General features: G+C 46.7%; 6 protein-coding genes across 7 annotated transcripts; 1 reads left to right on the top strand and 5 right to left on the bottom strand.

The window, feature by feature from the left end:
* Positions 1 to 1,169: 1,169 nt before the first annotated feature.
* Positions 1,170 to 1,949, bottom strand: LOC112344354 (amino acid transporter AVT1H-like). The gene has a single exon (XM_024668896.1). It carries the CDS (start codon positions 1,858 to 1,860, stop codon positions 1,327 to 1,329), a length of 534 nt encoding a protein of 177 aa, XP_024524664.1. The 5' UTR covers positions 1,861 to 1,949; the 3' UTR covers positions 1,170 to 1,326.
* Positions 1,950 to 1,959: 10 nt separating this feature from the next.
* On the bottom strand, positions 1,960 to 2,787 carry LOC9655545 (amino acid transporter AVT1E). Its single transcript, XM_024668701.1, has 2 exons — positions 2,643 to 2,787; positions 1,960 to 2,591 (listed from the first exon to the last, which is right to left on the bottom strand). The coding sequence occupies exons 1-2, from the start codon at positions 2,785 to 2,787 to the stop codon at positions 1,960 to 1,962; spliced, it is 777 nt and encodes a 258-aa protein (XP_024524469.1).
* A 466-nt stretch (positions 2,788 to 3,253) lies between these two features.
* Positions 3,254 to 4,715, bottom strand: LOC9655544. Of its 2 annotated transcripts, XM_002963907.2 has the most exons (6): positions 4,494 to 4,715; positions 4,217 to 4,434; positions 3,995 to 4,123; positions 3,801 to 3,932; positions 3,565 to 3,741; positions 3,254 to 3,513 (listed from the first exon to the last, which is right to left on the bottom strand). In XM_002963907.2, the coding sequence occupies exons 1-5, from the start codon at positions 4,711 to 4,713 to the stop codon at positions 3,610 to 3,612; spliced, it is 831 nt and encodes a 276-aa protein (XP_002963953.2). In that variant the 5' UTR covers positions 4,714 to 4,715; the 3' UTR covers positions 3,254 to 3,513; positions 3,565 to 3,609. The 2 variants fall into 2 exon arrangements, with proteins under 2 accessions (XP_002963953.2, XP_024524662.1); XM_024668894.1 differs by having other exon boundaries at positions 3,254 to 3,741.
* Positions 4,716 to 5,822: 1,107 nt separating this feature from the next.
* On the bottom strand, positions 5,823 to 8,586 carry LOC9654265 (RNA polymerase I-specific transcription initiation factor RRN3). The gene is made up of 14 exons (XM_002963906.2): positions 8,422 to 8,586; positions 8,278 to 8,361; positions 8,135 to 8,206; positions 8,011 to 8,082; positions 7,658 to 7,957; positions 7,486 to 7,596; positions 7,320 to 7,430; positions 7,057 to 7,260; positions 6,896 to 7,002; positions 6,759 to 6,842; positions 6,609 to 6,705; positions 6,436 to 6,555; positions 6,199 to 6,383; positions 5,823 to 6,143 (listed from the first exon to the last, which is right to left on the bottom strand). The coding sequence occupies exons 1-14, from the start codon at positions 8,527 to 8,529 to the stop codon at positions 5,891 to 5,893; spliced, it is 1,908 nt and encodes a 635-aa protein (XP_002963952.1). The 5' UTR covers positions 8,530 to 8,586; the 3' UTR covers positions 5,823 to 5,890.
* A 2,367-nt stretch (positions 8,587 to 10,953) lies between these two features.
* On the top strand, positions 10,954 to 12,880 carry LOC9655543. The gene is made up of 5 exons (XM_024668892.1): positions 10,954 to 11,955; positions 12,016 to 12,096; positions 12,170 to 12,238; positions 12,309 to 12,374; positions 12,440 to 12,880. The coding sequence occupies exons 1-5, from the start codon at positions 11,215 to 11,217 to the stop codon at positions 12,593 to 12,595; spliced, it is 1,113 nt and encodes a 370-aa protein (XP_024524660.1). The 5' UTR covers positions 10,954 to 11,214; the 3' UTR covers positions 12,596 to 12,880.
* Positions 12,881 to 14,399: 1,519 nt separating this feature from the next.
* LOC9654264 lies at positions 14,400 to 16,586 on the bottom strand. Its single transcript, XM_002963905.2, has 11 exons — positions 16,442 to 16,586; positions 16,131 to 16,381; positions 16,009 to 16,052; positions 15,851 to 15,961; positions 15,661 to 15,799; positions 15,508 to 15,603; positions 15,346 to 15,454; positions 15,219 to 15,281; positions 14,939 to 15,117; positions 14,809 to 14,886; positions 14,400 to 14,743 (listed from the first exon to the last, which is right to left on the bottom strand). The coding sequence occupies exons 1-11, from the start codon at positions 16,584 to 16,586 to the stop codon at positions 14,696 to 14,698; spliced, it is 1,263 nt and encodes a 420-aa protein (XP_002963951.2). The 3' UTR covers positions 14,400 to 14,695.
* Positions 16,587 to 16,601: the final 15 nt, after the last annotated feature.

Below are 16,601 nucleotides of genomic sequence, written 5' to 3'. Positions count from 1 at the left end.
TTATAACAAAGATTCTCAAGATTTTACAAATGTCTTATATAAAGGATATGGAGAGGAAACTAAAAAGGATTTTCAGCTTTTAAAGAAAATTTAAATTCATGGATTGTATGAGCTAAGCTTATGGGTATTTAGTGCAGTATACAAATTTTCACTTGATGCAACTCTTAGTTAGACTTTTGCAGGAGATGTATCCACCCAATGTCTGTTTACATCTAAATCAACCCAATGGAAAATATCAAATACATCATTATCCAAAGATTTTTTTAAACACAATAGTGTTATTTTCATGTTTAAATTCACAAGATAGCATCATTTTATATTTAATGAGTTTTTGAGCTTTCAAGGGTATATAAGGCATGGTTGACTAATCTAAAATATTATTTAGCTCCATGTTGGATGTGTTTATTTTTGTCTGCATTGGCTTGGCTAGGTCTAAACCCAAATTCATACTATGCTAATTGGTGGAGTACCCATAAATTCACATAAACCATTAATATGCTCAAATACTATTAAATACCTTTTGGCTCTATTTTGTATATTAGTTTTGGCATTAGATGCTTTAGGATTATTCTAATGTTATTCTATGCTTTTAATAATTCAAAATAAAAAGAAAAGCATTAAAATTAGGTTAAAAATCCTTTTTTAATTTGGAGGTGGGTCCTATGGAAACTGAAACAACTATTGGACACATGTGCTAAATGGAGTAAAACCTGAACACTAAATGAAAAAATAAAATTGAACTCCCAAGTATCAAAAGACCAATTATATTATTTATAATTTATTAATTTATTATTTCTATAAAACAGTTCAAATTAACATGATTTCCCTACTATTAATCTTTCTCTACTTCATTTGTTATTCATTCTGAGTTAGAGATACACAAATTTATTTAACTAAAGGATGAGTAGGCACAAAACATTATGTGGTAACCCATTTTTATTTTCATGTCTCTTCTATGGCATTATTGTCAAGTCCCATTCTAACAAACAAAAGTTAAAAAGCACAAACAGAGTCAGATGTATTTGGAAGTTAAGATATTGCGTTTGATCAACCATTGTACTGGAGAAACATGTGTAGTTCACAACCTTCTAACTTTGGATTACTTTTGTTGCTTCACGCATCAGCCTCAAAAGTTACGTGTTACATTATAAGTTTTTAGACAAGTGACTCTTGACATTGACCTAATTGCTTAGTATTTATGTATACTCACATTTTAAAACTTCTCATTTTTCCGAAAACAAAAACCAAGTCTCTTCATTGAGTTATTGGTGGGCTCTCAAATAATGGATTGATTCGCATTTTGTCTCATCTTTCTTGGCTCCACTGCTATTGCTTGTGGATCAAATTCTTGATCGACACTGTCGCTCCAGTGATTCCAGCGATGGCACTCAGCACCACCATGGCGCACAGCCCCGCCTTCTCCATCCGGCTCACCTTGTCCCCAAAGATCTTCACGTAGAACAGGCACGGCATGATGATGCAGAGCGTCACGTTGAGGGACGATCCAATAAGCTGGATGATATTGACGAAGTACGGGAAGAGCACGGCGGCGAGAGCAATGCCGGAGAGGATCATGGTGCGGAGGAAGACGCAGGCGAGGTAGCCGAGCTTTGGGCTGTGCCGCGAGTCAGAGAGATTTGGCAGGAGGAGCTGCTCGAGTTCGTGGGCGATTGGGGAGAGGAGGAGGGCGAACTGGGTAACAGGGGTGAGAAATGTCGCCCAGATTGCGATCTTGGAGGGAAGGAGGTGTGGCGGCATGTTGAGGTGAACTTGGGGCCTGGTCTGGGAGCCAAACATGATCGCGCCGAGGATGCCCACGATGACATTGAGCGTGATCGCGGTCGCGAAGGAGATGACCATCACCTGTTAAACAGTGTAATTGTGAGTTTAAATATTTTCATGGCCCAACCAAAAGGTGACAGAGCAAGAAGAACAAAATAAACTGATAACACAAATGCACTAGAACAAGATCATCAGGAAGCTTACTTTTGGGAAATCACCCTGGTTCTCCATGGATCTTTGAATGTTTGGCAACACTGGCGTGGATCCAAACGTGAAAGTGTACACTCCAGTCGCAAGGGGAAGATTCTTGACATTGACAACGGCCACGGGCTGATCGAATCCAATTCCATAGTCTGCTCCAGCCACGACGAGGCACACAACGGTGGCGAGGATGCTCATCCCGCACCAAAACGTGAGATAAGAGATCGTCCGCAAGTTCCGGAACCAAGTTGTGGGAAGAACCAAGAGAAACGCCATGCAAGTGAAGAGAGCCTTGCCTCGAATCACGCCCAGGACGTTGATCCTGGAGCTCGGGAATATGTGCGTGAGGGTGTCACCCATGGAGACGAGGTAACCCGTGAGCGTTCCAAGGATCCGGAGATAGAAGAGCGTCCGGACAAGAATTGGAGCCCAGGATGGGAAGGCCTTGGTTGCTACGTCCTGATAGTTTGCGAGACTTGGATCGTGGACGAGGCACTTAGAGATGAGCTTGGATCCGCACCAGTAGAAGGATGCGGTGATAAGCAGAACGAACAGCCCGAAGTAGCCCGATCTCTCTATCGCGTACGCGGAGGAGAGCGTTCCCAGGCCTGCGAGCAAAGAAAGTTAGAATCATAGATTATGAAGGTGTCCTTGCATACCAATGAGCAGGACGATGGAGTTTACTGACGCTTGGAACAAGGTGGCTTTGTTGTTCTCCTTGTCTTGCTCCGGGTTCTTGCAGCAGTCATCGATGATCTTCGAATTCCCGGACTCGAGCTCGACGTGCTGCTGCTGCTTCTCCATGTCGATCAAACAACGATGAGATCGAGTAAGCGAGTGAGAGAGCGGAGAAAAAAAGAAAGAGCGAGTTCTAACCGACTCGGCTCTTTCTTTTTTCTAGTGATTTAGAGAGCAAGCAAAGCTTGCTTATATAATGCAGCCGACAAGCTGGATCATTAGATAAGTGATGCTCTTCTCTTTCTTGTTCAAACAGATTCCAGCCAAGATCCTTGCCCAGAAAACTTTTATAATTGAATTTCTCCTCTTTGTGGGAATCACACTACGCCAAAAAACTTTTAAGTACCGAGAACTTGTCAAAGCTTCTGTGCGAAAATCCGGAAAATCATGCGAGTGACACGAGATAGAAAAAAACAAAGAAAAAGATATTTGTGCGCACCACCCAAAGTTTCCACCCCCAAACTTACTGGAACAACTGGATTTTGCTGTCAAAATCCCCACAGAAGTGGCTAAATTACTAAGGACTGTCACGAGATTCGAAGGAGCATTACTAGCACCGCTTGTTTCACCGCGTCACAATTATACAAGCATTATTTGGATGCCCAGGCATCACCCAGCGATTCCCACTCTGCCACTAAAGGAGCTTTCTCGAGTTTGCGAAGGCACAACTTTGATCTTCCAGATCCTGGAATCGTTGGCACACACGTTGTTGCCTCGGTCTCTGGTCTCCTGGTTGCGAAGATCACACAGTTTGATAATACTTTCTTCCACCACAAACTCCAGATCGCATTCCTGAAATGTGATTCCTTTGCTGTCCATCAAAAGTCCAAAGCTAACGCTCACACAGTAGAGGTTTTTACGATTCGGGACGATGTAAATCTTGGGTGATCACTTTGCAAGAACTTTGGGGACCGCTTCCACTTCCTGAAGCCACCGAGAGTGCAAAGGGCAGGGATCGGTCGTCCCAGACGCGATTGCTCGCTCCGAGATCCCGTAAAACCATCCGTTCCTCCATTCGAACTGAGACACAGACGAAGCATGTCATCACAGGAAAAGAGTGCGAAAAAAAGAATAACGACCTCTTTCACAGCGGTGGGAAAGTGAGCAACCGATCTGGCATACGAACACAGGCGTTCCTCGAGCCCGGGACCAAAAGCCGCGGATTTTTCCGAAGAGGCTGCGGCAGCAAGCTCGGTTATAAGCTCGGAGACCTGTTGCAAGTAGGAAAAAGAGAGAGCTTTGCATTTTCTAGAATGAGATGAACATGACATACCTCGTCACGATACCTCTTCTCAACGTCTCCCACAGTTGCGCCAGGGTGACGGGCACCAACAAGCATGAAAGCTGAAATCCATATCAGCTTCTCAAGCATGGGCTTGGCAAACTCGCGGGCGTCCAACACCTGTTGAATCCATCCTGCCATTGGAGTAAGTCGAGTCGAAAGAAAAGCTCTCTTTTCTCTCTGGTTCTCACGAGAGTTTCTTTGCGAAAGTACCTTGCATGACAACCCTCCAGCGTGTAGCCTTGCAGCAACTGCGGCAGCCCATTTCCCACACGCGGCAGTGAGGCCCTCGGGATTGGCATCCGTCTTGCCATCAACGGGCTCGTCCCCGAGCTTGGCGACCGCGAAGTAGACGAGGACCTGCGTAGCGTCTGCCAATCCACGCTTCTCCAGCCACGGCTCCAGCATCCCATTCTGGAAGAACACCAAGTCTGGGAGAAGAAGCGAATGAGAGGAAGCCTAGAGAGAATGCCATGGATTCTATGGATACCTTCGCGACGGTGTGCCGGGGTAGCGTCCACGACAGCGTCCAGATCGTTGTTCCGGGTGCAAACAAAGATGGGGCCGGAAGAGAGACTGGATGGAAACGGCTGGCCTCGCAGCAAGACAACGTCCCTGCCATGCCCCAGCTTTTCAAGAGCCGACCCAATTCGGCCCCGCCCAACAATCACTGCCGGTGGCGGCAGCATTGAAGCCACAAATGCCGCCATGATTTCAGCGATAAACCCTAACTGCCACATGGCACTTGGGTTTAAGCAATTAATGGATATATTTAGATTATGTTTGTTTTATCTTAGGATATTCTACAATCTACATTTGAATATTTATAATTTATAAACTACTTCCTAGTATATTCTAGTCTAATGGTATGTTTATAATTATAAACTTCTAATTGGATTAATAAATAATAAACAGAATATATCGATATAATTACTGTTTCAACTATGAGGTATCGAGATAATCCCGCAAATAACGATAATCATACCATGTTCAGCGCATCAGGTTCCATCAAGTTGCAAAATGCAATGTAGCACGGCGATCTTCGTGCAAGTCTCTTTTAGTATTGCCTTCAGGGCTCAAGGGAATGGCTGGCAACAGTTTGAGGTTGCCAAACTTAAAAAGTAATTTAGCATTCTCGTCCTAAGACTTTCCCACTTACGATCATAACCTAAAGGTGGTAACATTGTGCTAGTTGTTTATCATCCAATTTGAGCCGGCCTCTCTTTATGGCCAACCTGATAAGCTTGTGCTGGATCAGCAATCTCAAGCAATAAACCAAGACCCTTATCCATGTCACTTCCATGGCTTATGAAGAACGACTTAACTTTCAGCTTAACACCCTTGGCTTTTGCCCCTAAAACCAACGAAGTGTTTAGACTCCATAGAACTATTTGGTTTTCCAGCCACATTTGGATGTTCCTTAACCATTTCACGAAATAGCCTCTCGTCAGAGATATGAAGAACATTCTCAAACACACAAATCTCGGGTTTGGGTCTCGGGTTTGTAGCCCAAACCCATGGCTTCCAAATGCTTATTCTGAAAGAACCCATGTACTCTGGTGAAAGTCTCCTGATCACATGTCTGGGTAAGTGAGTCCATCGTTTGCAAACTCAGCATCAAGAAACACAGATCACAGTGCGACTGTGCCTCTTCCCAATGAGCTTGTGGAAAACTCATACCTTTGTCAGTGGTGCCTTCTTAATAATCAAATCAATCAGCTCATCTGTGAAGAGTTCTTGACATTCCTGGTGAAGGTGCCCAACGCAGAGATATCCGTCCAACTTCACGTTTTCGACCACCGCCCACAAGATCTGAATCTTTCCAATGGAATCCATGAAATCCAACCCGAAGTTTACAAATATATATTTGAAGCAAACTTGATGATCTCAAGAGATTGGAAGCATGTGTGCCAAATTCGCCGGTAGCATCCGAGGCGGCGTGATGGACATGCACTCCAAAGAATTCCGGAACGCTTCCTCGCCACCATCATCGTAGCCTTCCTCTTCGGCCTCCATCAGATCATCCGGATCTAACACCTCTTCCTCCTCCACAACAGGCTCCTCCTCGTCGCTGCTCTGTTCCTCGACTTCGTTTGCTGAGTGAGCCGCAGACCAGTGCGTGAAGATTGGCTCGATAAATCTGTCCACCATTTTGTTGTTACTCAGCACAGTAAAAACAATTACCATGGTCTTACCTGTCCGATCGTCTCAGCAAGTAAGGATCAAATGGGAAGAACATCTCTAGCCTGTTGTCACCTCCATAGGATTTGAATGACAAGACCTCGAATCCGGAGCTAGGCTCTACAGTGCCGCTGTAGCTGATAAGCTGAATTGCCGTCGCTTGCCTGACAAACTCCTCGACGACGGAGGGAAGACACACCTGGTAGCATAACGAGCATTAGCACATAACCAATTATGCTCTTGCGGGTTACCTTAAGAGGGCAAAGCTTGTGCTCTATCAGCTGTTGCAATCTCAAGCCTTTCAGCAAGGGTCTTTGCGTAGACTCCGCATAAAGCTCCCTCAATCTGAAGCAGAGAATGTACATTACTGCCTGCATGAGACATGAAAGTTAATGACCGTCCAAAGCCAGAGCAAAATGATCACCTGACAAGCAGCATAGAAGACTCCATGAAGCGCTGTGTCTGTCAATTTGAACACGTCGAACCTTGTAGGAGTAAAGCTGACACACCAGTTTACTAGCCTGCAGATAATAATCTCATTAGAATGACTCCCTTTGTCTTATGAAAGCAGTACCTTGAAACGGATGAAAGCACCACAGGCAAAGGTAAGAAGTTTGCCCTGGCAAGGTAGCTCGCAAGGTATGCGGCAGCAGACATCCTGAAAAAGAACCATAATTAGAGAGGTTTCATTCTAAAGCTCAAAGGTTGTACCTTGTGTTGCTGGGAATAGACCGAGTAACAAATGTCTCGCAAAGAAACCCAGCGAAGTTCGCCCCGCAACTTGAAGGAGATAACGAGCACAGATAGAAGATCAAGAACTGAAGAAAACAAGCTTGTTACTAAAATTCACACTTCACTTCGACAAGACATACCTGCGTAAACTTTGACTTGTAAGTGTCAAGGACAGTCGACTTGAAAGAAACCATTAGTGTCGTATACACCTCGTCGAGCCTTTCATTTTTCGCACATTGATGCAAGTGCTCAAAAACCAGTTCCATCAAATGGTCCATCTTATCTGCTATTTCATCTAAAGGCTTCTTCCCTGAATGCGCTGCTAAGGCATGCTCCAATTGAGCCTGCAAAACAACTCACGCATCAGAATTCTTATCTAAAGATAAACAGATGAGATATTTACCTCACTACCGGGAGCCGCTTGTTTGTCATCGGATTCATCAACATCCATATGGAAGACCAAAACTTTGCTACTATCCTCATCCTTCAAAATGTCCTCCCAAGCTATCTCTACCTGGAAGGATAATGAGAATAAGAAAAAAGAATAATAAAACCGTGTAAGCTCTTACATCTATCTCGATCAGCCTGTCGACTATCCCCAACAGCATCCGGCTGCTTATAGCTGGACTAACGCGCTTGCTATCTAAAAGTAACATATTCTCCAGAAACAAAGAATTCCACTGCACAAAACTTTTTCAAGGTAAGGCCCTTTAAATCACATAAAAAGAAGAACGAACTTACATCTTTGTCAACCCTTCGATGAGGCATTCTTTGCTGGACGATCGGATGAAGCCTCAGAGCGGCAATTGGGACCAACTCCAAAATTCGTTGTAGAGCTAGATGCACACGATTCATGACGTCATTTTTCATGGACAAATGTAGCGGTTTTAGTCCTTTAAGACTTTCAAAAGTCATCTTTTTTCTAGCAAGCCTGTCTTGTGTATAACAGTCAAGATGCACCTTGATACCACATGAGGGAGGCAAAAAGTTCCGCACTAGCATGTCCAAGCATCTGGGCACCAAAACACCGCTAGAAGTCGCCTGAAATGAAAACATCTAAGCATTCCGGAGAAACAAATCATCTGTCTACTTACCAAATTCACGACAAGGTTCTCAATTGCATCCAGAAGCTCATTGCTACCACTCCAGAAGCTCATAGAAAACACCTAGGGAAAAGTTTCTTAGTACGAAGCATTAGAAAACAGAAGGGCGACTTACAAGCGATAGCAGCATCTCGTGATCCCGCTCGTTGATAATGCTTACACATTGGGAGAGCGCTCGTATTCTTGCCTGGAAAAATTACAACGAAAATAAGCCTCGTGACACAGCTTCCCTACAATAAAAATTTAAATTCCACGTACCGCCAAGCCAGAGACGCTTTCTGAATCATCGAAGTCGACGTTTTTCAAGTCCGAGAGCAATTTCCGATAGCGATCGATGTCCTCCTGCAAGGAACCCAAAACCCTAAGCCTCAAAAACCCCAGGACAAGCAGTCACAGACATACCCCAGACAGCGCTTGCAAAATCCACGACCGCACAATCTCTTGGAGCTGCTTATCGTCCACTTCCGCAGCCGCCGCGGCCGACGCTTTCGCTTGCTCTTCCATCGCCATGGCGGCGACTCTTGAGCTACATTTCTGCCGGCCCAATTTTAGGGCTCTTGGATTAGGGCTTAGCCGACATCTGGGGTATATCCCGCGGCAGTTTGCGCGCTTGGAGCTTTCGAAATTTTGAGAAAGCGCGCCATTTAAGTAGGTCTCTTTAGCTAGCTGGCTGACTGGCTGGCTGTTGCAAAGCCCAAATTCAACCCCTGCGCAACACCACATGGCCACATGCCTTTCGGCACCTGCCGCGTGGCCGTCTGCCATTGGCCAGCAGCGTCGACTTCCACGGCAGCAGCAGCACATCACGAGTACAAGGCATGTCAGTACGGCGCACATGCCAATGTGTATCTCCGCTGTACGGGTACGTATTTGCGGGCGAGTGGTACCGTATGCCCGTCAGGCACATGGGCCAAAAGCGTAGCGCGACGGGATGGTGTCAGTGGCCACATCTTCGTGTGCATGTGGACACGCAACCAAAAAGGATGCGTACGGAACGCGGCCTTTTAAAAATCCTCGGGGGAAATATCCCAGCCCTCCTGTGGTGACCGTTGAAAGAATTTAGGGTTTTAAAGGTTAGGGCAAATTGACATGCACGTGCAGTGTCGCTCGACTTGTTTAATCTCCGCGGTGAATCACGATTCCGGGGATCATCCAATCGCTTGTTAACAGGAAGGGCGACACATGTATCTATCTCGGAGCTTGTCTTTGAATCACAGCGCATAGCACACGTTCACTGGCGAATTGTTTTTGTAAGCGGGGCGTGTGTACGGATTAGGTCCTTGGTGGTTGACCAATCTTGCTTTAAGATAAAATTTACATTTAAACTCCACCAACTTGGATCGTTTTCACATGACAAGCTCTGCTGGCCATGGCGTGTCCTAATCCGCGTGTTTTCAGTGTGTTGTGATAGTTTCACATGGCCAATTTGCAGGACTTGGTAATGCCCACAAACAATTCTAGGGTTCCTCCTTGTCTGTCCACACGGTGAGATCCCTCTTAACGTGTAACGTTCTAGTAGAGGGTTTTTAAAGGATCACTTCGATTTGAGTAAACTTTGTGAGAAAGTTCCGATTGAATGGATTATTAGTGTCTGCTGGCTAGCGATGCAACCGTGCATGTGGGGAGTGCATGGCACTTCCGGGACATGGGAGGTTTCTATATGATGCAAAGAATGTCTTTCTATGTTCTAGGCAGTGTAATCAAAGGCAATAATCTACGCGGGAGATAAGAAAAGGCGGAATCGAGGCTGGTTGACCGATCTCAAAGCCTGGTGAATGTCCTGACTTTGAGTTGCTACCCATGGCCACGCCCTAGAAAATCATTTCCAGGGAAACGAGGGAGCCCCAATCACCCAACACTTTGAACTGTAGAGATCTCCCGCCCCATGTCTCGCCACGCCCCCGTCCCCCAAGATCCGAAATCCACAAGGGGCCAGCTCACCCAAGTTGAATTCCTCGCTAGATCTCACATGGACGCACTAGAAACTTGTGCATGGATGCGATTGAAGCGGTGGCGAAACTTGCATTTAAAAGAAAAGAACGAGAAAACAATGCGAGGTAATTCGATCCGAGGGGCTATGGTATCCTTCGCTTCGTGTGTCGCATAGATTTACATCAAGGCGCGAGATCAATCCATAGACAATGCGAAGTAACACATGCGCTTCGCCACTTTTCTAAAACCATCCCCGGTCCTCACTTTGACTTGATGCAAATGCAAATGTATGCTGGCTGGCTGGCTGGTAAATCTTTATAAACCTCAGTAAAAACCTTGGTAATCTTACCCTGCCTACAGCTCCATTGTCTAAATTCATGACATGATCTTCCCCTCCGTGTCAGGGATGGAACATGGCCAAGAAAACTAGAACAAGCATATTCCCTGTGATTGGCCCGAAAGGTGCCGGAATTATTCGCACAGTACCCCCACAATCTTTGTTAGTGCATCATGGGCCACTCCAATCACATTCCATTCCATTCCCACACTTACTCATTCGTTTCCAATGTAGTTAACCCTACGCCACCTTTGCGTGCACTCCATGCATACAAAGTAAGTTAGTTGCCTTGCCCGTTTCCACCGTTGGATGGGCATACGCCCGCCGATCCAACCGCTACCAAACGCGTACATTATATGTACTCTTCCGTGCGGAGTGGGCCACAACTTGGAGCAAGGGGAATATCCGTACGTGTGGGTCATTAGCACGCGCGCATGTGCCCCGGGTATCTGTATGTATCTGCCCTCTATCATTACCACCACCTGCCATCCAATTTAACTTCCATCCACACTGTCCACGTCGGCTTTTAACCTGCGTCACATGCACAAATACATTTTCACCCGTGAGGAATATGCCGGGGGAGCTGGACCCATCGTACGTACGGCCGGTTCCTATTAGCTTAGCGGCGTTTTAACCTACTAGGTTCTCCTTTAGTTGATTTTAGTTTTGTTTCTTGGTATGCGTGCTTGCGCGAGGGCTTTTTGAGCGGCATTCCTTTCCTTGCCCCTTGAGAGTTTGCTCATCGCGATCGCGATAGTTTGGCCGTTCGTCACGGTCTGGAGTGTGATCTCTCCTATCCACATTTTCCCTGATTCTTGGATCTTCGCGTTCTTTGCTCGCTCGCTCGTCCCGCGCCCATTTCCGATCGATTCTCTGGTTTCTCGGGGCAGATGCGTTGCTGATTTCTACATTCCAGCGCTCCTCTCATGGCAAGAGATCCCGCTTACGATCTCGCTCGCGGTTTCACCTCTCCATGCGATTGGGCCGCCTCCTTCGCCAAGAATGAATCGCAGGCTCTAGCCGGCTTTGGCGTCGCCAGGAAATTCCAGTCGTCGCGGTTACAGCAGCAGCCACTTCCCCTGAGATCCATCTTCACAGACAGCACGGTTCCAACGCTTGCTCGCCTCGCTAATTCTCCAGCCACAAGGGATGATGGAGCGAACGAGATTTGTGCCAGGAATGGAGCCCCCAGCAGCGCGAATCCACAAGACCCAATCGATGAATTGGATCTTGGGCAAAGGCCCGAGGCGACGTCCGAGTCGGGCTGGACGGCCTACTTGGATATCTCCGTGGATTGGAACGCTTACAACAGTTTGTCGAGACATCTGATAAGACCCGGATCGATCGACGATGGTGGGTCGATGGAGGACGAGTGGCGGGAAGATTCGTCAATGGAGTCGGACGCTTCCTCTGGTCCCGAGCAGCCCGAGCTCCTCCGAAAGGAGGGGTTGAGGAGGAACGCTCTACGGGGGAAGAGAAAGTCGGCGGCGGTGAGGGAAACCAATCCGTGTTGCGTCGTCCGGGAGGGCGAGAATGATCTCGATGATACTTGCCAGTCGAATCTCAGCTGTGAGTCGGTCTCGGACGATCCGAGGCCGGCTAGACGGCGATGCAAGAGAAGTAGAGTCGGCGATGATCATCAACCAGCATTGTCACGGCCTCCTCAGGTAAATTATAACATGGGAGTTTCTGATCTGGAAACTTATCATGGATGCTTCTCTTTGCAGGTTGTAGATGAGCACTCGGATGAGAATGAGGTCGAGGTTGAGGCTGGCGAAGCCGAGATTTCCAGCCCTCCAAGCGTCAATGTAAGAAGCGAGCTTCTGCTTCCGGGCTTTGATTGTTTCGTGGATTGACGGTCTTGTCTTCCTTCTCCACCAGATACACGAGAAAGCTGTAGATTCACGCTTGGAGTTGCTGCAGCACTTGATACCACATAGTAGTAGACAGGTACGGGGCGATCTGGTTTGGCTCTTGAGAAGCGCGCTAAGTATTCCGTGTTTGTGTAAACCATTTGCAGCTGGATGAAGAGCAAGTGCTAGAAGTCGCGATCGACTACGTGAAAAGTCTGGAAGAGGAGATCAAGGTAGAGCTTCTTGGCTGCTGCGAGCGATCCTAGCGGAAGTTCTAAGCTTTGTTTTGCCTTCTTAGATGTTTGGAGCTTCAAAGGATGGATTGAGCAGCGAGCAATCTGCCTCCGCTGGCGATAGCGCAATGACCTCGCAGACTTGCCAAGCTGCAAGTGCGTTGCAAGACAAGGGCATTTGCATGTTCCCACTGTCAATGGTGGTGGCAACGACAACATGACGCAACGATCAGTCCTTTTGTATGATGCATTGCTGCTGCTGCTGAGCTCCTTGTACCAGTGCCAAGTTATAATGCTCTCCTTTTTTGGTGCCAAGATCATCCACTGATCCAACAGAAAAGGGTATCATCGATGTCTTGGTTTGTAAAACAAGAATGTCTTGCTGCTTCCCAGTTTGCTGGAGCAAGAAGCATGGACACAACACACAACACACAAATCCTTTTTGATCTCAAGCTCAACTTGTATCTTGTGTCAACTGTTAAAAAGAGGAAAGAACTCCTTGCTCTTTATCTCTGGTTGGTAAGCAGATCTACTACACCTGCCTTTTGTTCGCATGCATGACAACACCACACACAAAACAGTGCAAGCGAAAATTTAGAAAGGTACCCACATCATATGTAATGTGTGAGTGCATGTTTGGAGCAACAGCCAGGTAAAGTCAGGAAGGATCAAACAAGAGTTAAACTCTTTTGGATGCAGCCATTCACCCAGGCAGCCATGCATGCATAAGCATTAACAACATCCCCAATAAAGTAGGGATGATGAAACAGTACTTACTAGAAGGTAGGCTGAGCCCAGCTCTGGAGCAGCAAAAATAACACAGGCTTTGAATTTGTTTGCATTCTTCTTGTGAGTGCTGCAGGCAGGGAGGCAGGAGGGGCAGGGCAGGGAAGGGGGGCAATGAAGGGAATATAAACTCATTCTATCTCCTTGTTTTTGCATTGCTCTTGTGGGAGAAGAGGAAGATGTGGATGTAGACCTACCTAACCCCTTCCTGGGGGACAATGCTAACACTGTTACTCCTGGTATGTCAAATTCCTGGCATGGATGCTTATATGATACTGAATAAAAAATTGCCAAAACAGTATGTTATGTGTCATATGGGCTTCTATTCTATGCCTCATAATCTCTTTGGAATCATGCACAATTTGGGGGAGGGACTGGTGGTGGTGCTGGTTTGAATTTCAGGCCCTCCACCATCATGATCACCATCACCTTGTGAGGAATATGACAGTGAGGTGTGCCTGGCATGGGCTAGCTTGTTGCATGTGCAATGCTGGCCTGTTCTCTGCTCCCTCATCCCTCTTTCACTCCTTTCAGTCTTGTGGCGTCAATGGAGGTAAAAGATTTGGTGGTGCTGTGTTGTGAGAACAGTGGTGGTTGACTCCTTCCTAACTGAACATGAACTGCTAAAAAAGCACTAAAGGAAAAGAAAAGAAAAAAAAGAAAAAAAGAAACAACAAACAGCCAATCTCTGCCTCTGTCTCCCGATTCTGGGGCCACGGCAAAATCTCCAAAAGCCTGCTGCTGCCACTGCGCGTTCTCAGGGCAGCGAGCGAGAGTTTCACATACACACAGAGATGCAGAGCATATGCTCCCTCCTGGTTTCCCTCACTGTCACTTGTTACCCGGGGAAGGATTTTTACAGCTCCTCCTTCCTGCCTGAGCGCCGAGCATGGGGCACGATGGCATGCCCATGCATGCGACATCGCACTCAAGGAATTGAATTTGGGGGTGGGGGGTGCTTCAAGCCTCGTTTGTTCCCTCTTTTGTTTGGTAGCTAAATTCACACTAAAAAGAAAATATCCACCGGTCAGCAGCAGCACAGCAGCAACAACAACTTTGGTACGATTGTGTTTCCGGCCAGCCAGCGACCTACCTATATATTCCCCCCTTTCAATTCCGTCAACTTGTTGCCACTAATTGCTAATGCATTAAGTCCATGCTGTACCACCACCACCTTGGCCCTATAGACACACTCCATACAGCTCAGCCCCTCTGTTTCTCTCTCTCATTGGAGAGATAGGCAGTAAGGAAGATCTCACAGGATCTCAGCACTGCAAAGACAAAGATACACACACGCACACTCTCTCTAGTATAAATTGCTTAGCTAGCTATTACTTTGCTTGTCAATCTCTCTAATACTACTCTTATCTCAGTGATGTTCATGTTATAAGCCATAGCTAGCCAATCCCACTAGGAGCATGAGACAATGTCCCCCAGGGACAAAGAGAAAAGGAAAAGCAAAGGCTTACATTTTTTGTTCTTGATCTTGTGAAGGCTGTGCTATGCGATTGTACACATTTGGTTGTTGTTGTGTTTCACTGGATGGCAGCATATAACTCTTGTTCCCTTTTTGAGGCACTCAGCTGGAGCATAGGCCAGAAAGACGATCAGCAAGCAAAACAACAAACCAAAACAAAAGGAAGCTTACGAGTTGCATGAGTTGATCGTCTGTTATACCCGCGGGAGCCTCTGTCATGTGGAGTTGTCTGAGTTTCTTGTCGATTTCCTGGCGGCCACGGGTTGTTCAGTGAAAACTCGAGGCGAGACAATTATGTTACCTCCATTTTTTCTTCGTACTCTCGCCTCTCCTTCAGCTCCCCTAAGTAGTCCTCCACAACTGTAGTTCCTGCGAAAGGCTCGAGTGCTCTTGACAAAGCTTCATGATGCACGGAGAACTCCTCTGACTTGGTCCGAGATTCGCCATTCTCGAAATACGACTTGCTCTTGGGCGTGGACACTGAAACAGAAAAACGCGAGTTTGTGAGTGAGTGAATATTTTGATAGAATGCTGGAGAGAATTTAATCTTTTGGAATACCTTGTGCACGGATAAAGTTTACCTGAAGCCATGGGAGACAATGACGGACATCCAGGCATCAAAGTTTTGCTATTTGGAGTAGAAGCTGCAAACAAACACTGCGTCAGCCACCAATATAGAAGAACCAAAATAGAAAAAACAAGACGTACACGACGCCATGGGTGAAATGGAATAATAGCTGTGGCTCTCTTTGTAAGGGTCTAGCCTGCAGTCTATCTCTGCCAGGCGAACGGCCTCTTGGCCCTCCACATCAAAGGCCTGGTCCAAATTCTTTTAGTGCGAGCATACCAGCGTCGAGTGTTAGCAAATACCGTTGAGACATGCGAGATAACACTGCTATTATCCCCATCGTCGTCAACAATGTCTTGCTGGCGAAGCAATTCTTCCACCATCGCTTCCTCCTCTGGCTGGAAAAAAAAAAACAGCTAGTTATAAAGCAATCTGACCGAGTAAAACACGCTCACCGTGAGCCTGAAGTACCTCGCACTTGGTCCTAGAAGAATATTTCTTAAAACATGACCTTGTTTCTCAGGATGCAAGGCGTCTAGATTTTCCAGAGATCGCTTAAGTTTCGCATATCTTCGTCGTCTCTTCCTCTCATCCCTAAGAAGAACAGATGCTCTCAACAGGCTTTCGAACAAGTTACTCTCTTACCTCAGCTTTCTTGATGCATCGGACTCATATTCTCTACCGCCGAGACGGCGATGTCTGGCTCCTCGCTCCAGCTCTTGAAGCTTCATATCCAGCATAGTGATCGTCTCTAGACTGCTCCAACCATTTAAGTACAATAGGTAAATCTACTCAAGTCTTACCCACGGTTGATCTTGTCAGCTTCTTCAGGTTTTAGCTTGTCCTTCTGTCCTAAAAAATCAGGGAAAAAACAGTCATGCTTAGTGACAAGAAAGAAAGAAAGAAAAATTCCCTGCCGGATCACCTGGTCGAGATTCTTGAGCCGTCTCCGGCTCTTCTTCTTCATGTCCTCGACGAAAACTTGCATTTCCATGATAAACGTTCTTCGCGGGCCCCCATCAAATCGCGCATTTCCATTTTCCTCGCAACCTTGAACGATCGCCAAAGATGATGAGGCATTCTCCACGATCGGCTCCTCCGGATAAGAGACTGGAACAATCGCCAAGGCATCCTGATTGGAAGCGTCGCCGTCGGCAGCAGCAGCTGATCCAGGCACTAGACACGACCGCATTCTCAATCCACTCTAAAGAGCCAAGAAAAAAAAGAAATCCTTGCCTGGATCTTCCTCTCGCTGCAATGCAGCTGCGCAATCGCCATCATCAGGCCGATGCAAGAAGGAATCCAAGATCCTCGTGACCACCGCGTACTCGTCCTCGTCCTCGTCGTCGCCCAGCCCTAATTCTGGACTATCGTCGTCCATTTCCATCTAAGAACC

This window comes from Selaginella moellendorffii, unplaced genomic scaffold (assembly GCF_000143415.4).
Source record: "Selaginella moellendorffii unplaced genomic scaffold, v1.0 SELMOscaffold_4, whole genome shotgun sequence".
Classification (NCBI taxonomy): domain Eukaryota; kingdom Viridiplantae; phylum Streptophyta; class Lycopodiopsida; order Selaginellales; family Selaginellaceae; genus Selaginella; species Selaginella moellendorffii.
This window is presented reverse-complemented; position numbering and strand designations above follow the sequence as displayed.

Coding starts and splice junctions, on each gene's coding strand:
- LOC9654264 (XM_002963905.2), bottom strand. CDS start 16,586: ATGGACGACGATAGTCCAGAATTAGGGCTGGGCGACGACGAGGACGAG. Junction 16,382..16,441: donor GCAGCGAGAGGAAGATCCAG/GCAAGGATTTCT, acceptor GGTCGTGTCTAG/TGCCTGGATCAGCTGCTGCT. Junction 15,118..15,218: donor ATTGTCTCCCATGGCTTCAG/GTAAACTTTATC, acceptor TTTCTGTTTCAG/TGTCCACGCCCAAGAGCAAG.
- LOC112344354 (XM_024668896.1), bottom strand. CDS start 1,860: ATGGTCATCTCCTTCGCGACCGCGATCACGCTCAATGTCATCGTGGGC.
- LOC9655543 (XM_024668892.1), top strand. CDS start 11,215: ATGGCAAGAGATCCCGCTTACGATCTCGCTCGCGGTTTCACCTCTCCA. Junction 12,097..12,169: donor CCAGCCCTCCAAGCGTCAAT/GTAAGAAGCGAG, acceptor CTTCTCCACCAG/ATACACGAGAAAGCTGTAGA. Junction 12,239..12,308: donor TACCACATAGTAGTAGACAG/GTACGGGGCGAT, acceptor AACCATTTGCAG/CTGGATGAAGAGCAAGTGCT.
- LOC9655544 (XM_024668894.1), bottom strand. CDS start 4,713: ATGGCGGCATTTGTGGCTTCAATGCTGCCGCCACCGGCAGTGATTGTT. Junction 4,435..4,493: donor CCCGGCACACCGTCGCGAAG/GTATCCATAGAA, acceptor TTCTTCTCCCAG/ACTTGGTGTTCTTCCAGAAT. Junction 4,124..4,216: donor CTGGAGGGTTGTCATGCAAG/GTACTTTCGCAA, acceptor TGGATTCAACAG/GTGTTGGACGCCCGCGAGTT.
- LOC9654265 (XM_002963906.2), bottom strand. CDS start 8,529: ATGGCGATGGAAGAGCAAGCGAAAGCGTCGGCCGCGGCGGCTGCGGAA. Junction 8,362..8,421: donor TTTTGCAAGCGCTGTCTGGG/GTATGTCTGTGA, acceptor GGTTCCTTGCAG/GAGGACATCGATCGCTATCG. Junction 7,431..7,485: donor ACAGGCTGATCGAGATAGAT/GTAAGAGCTTAC, acceptor TTATCCTTCCAG/GTAGAGATAGCTTGGGAGGA.
- LOC9655545 (XM_024668701.1), bottom strand. CDS start 2,787: ATGGAGAAGCAGCAGCAGCACGTCGAGCTCGAGTCCGGGAATTCGAAG. Junction 2,592..2,642: donor CTCCATCGTCCTGCTCATTG/GTATGCAAGGAC, acceptor CTTTGCTCGCAG/GCCTGGGAACGCTCTCCTCC.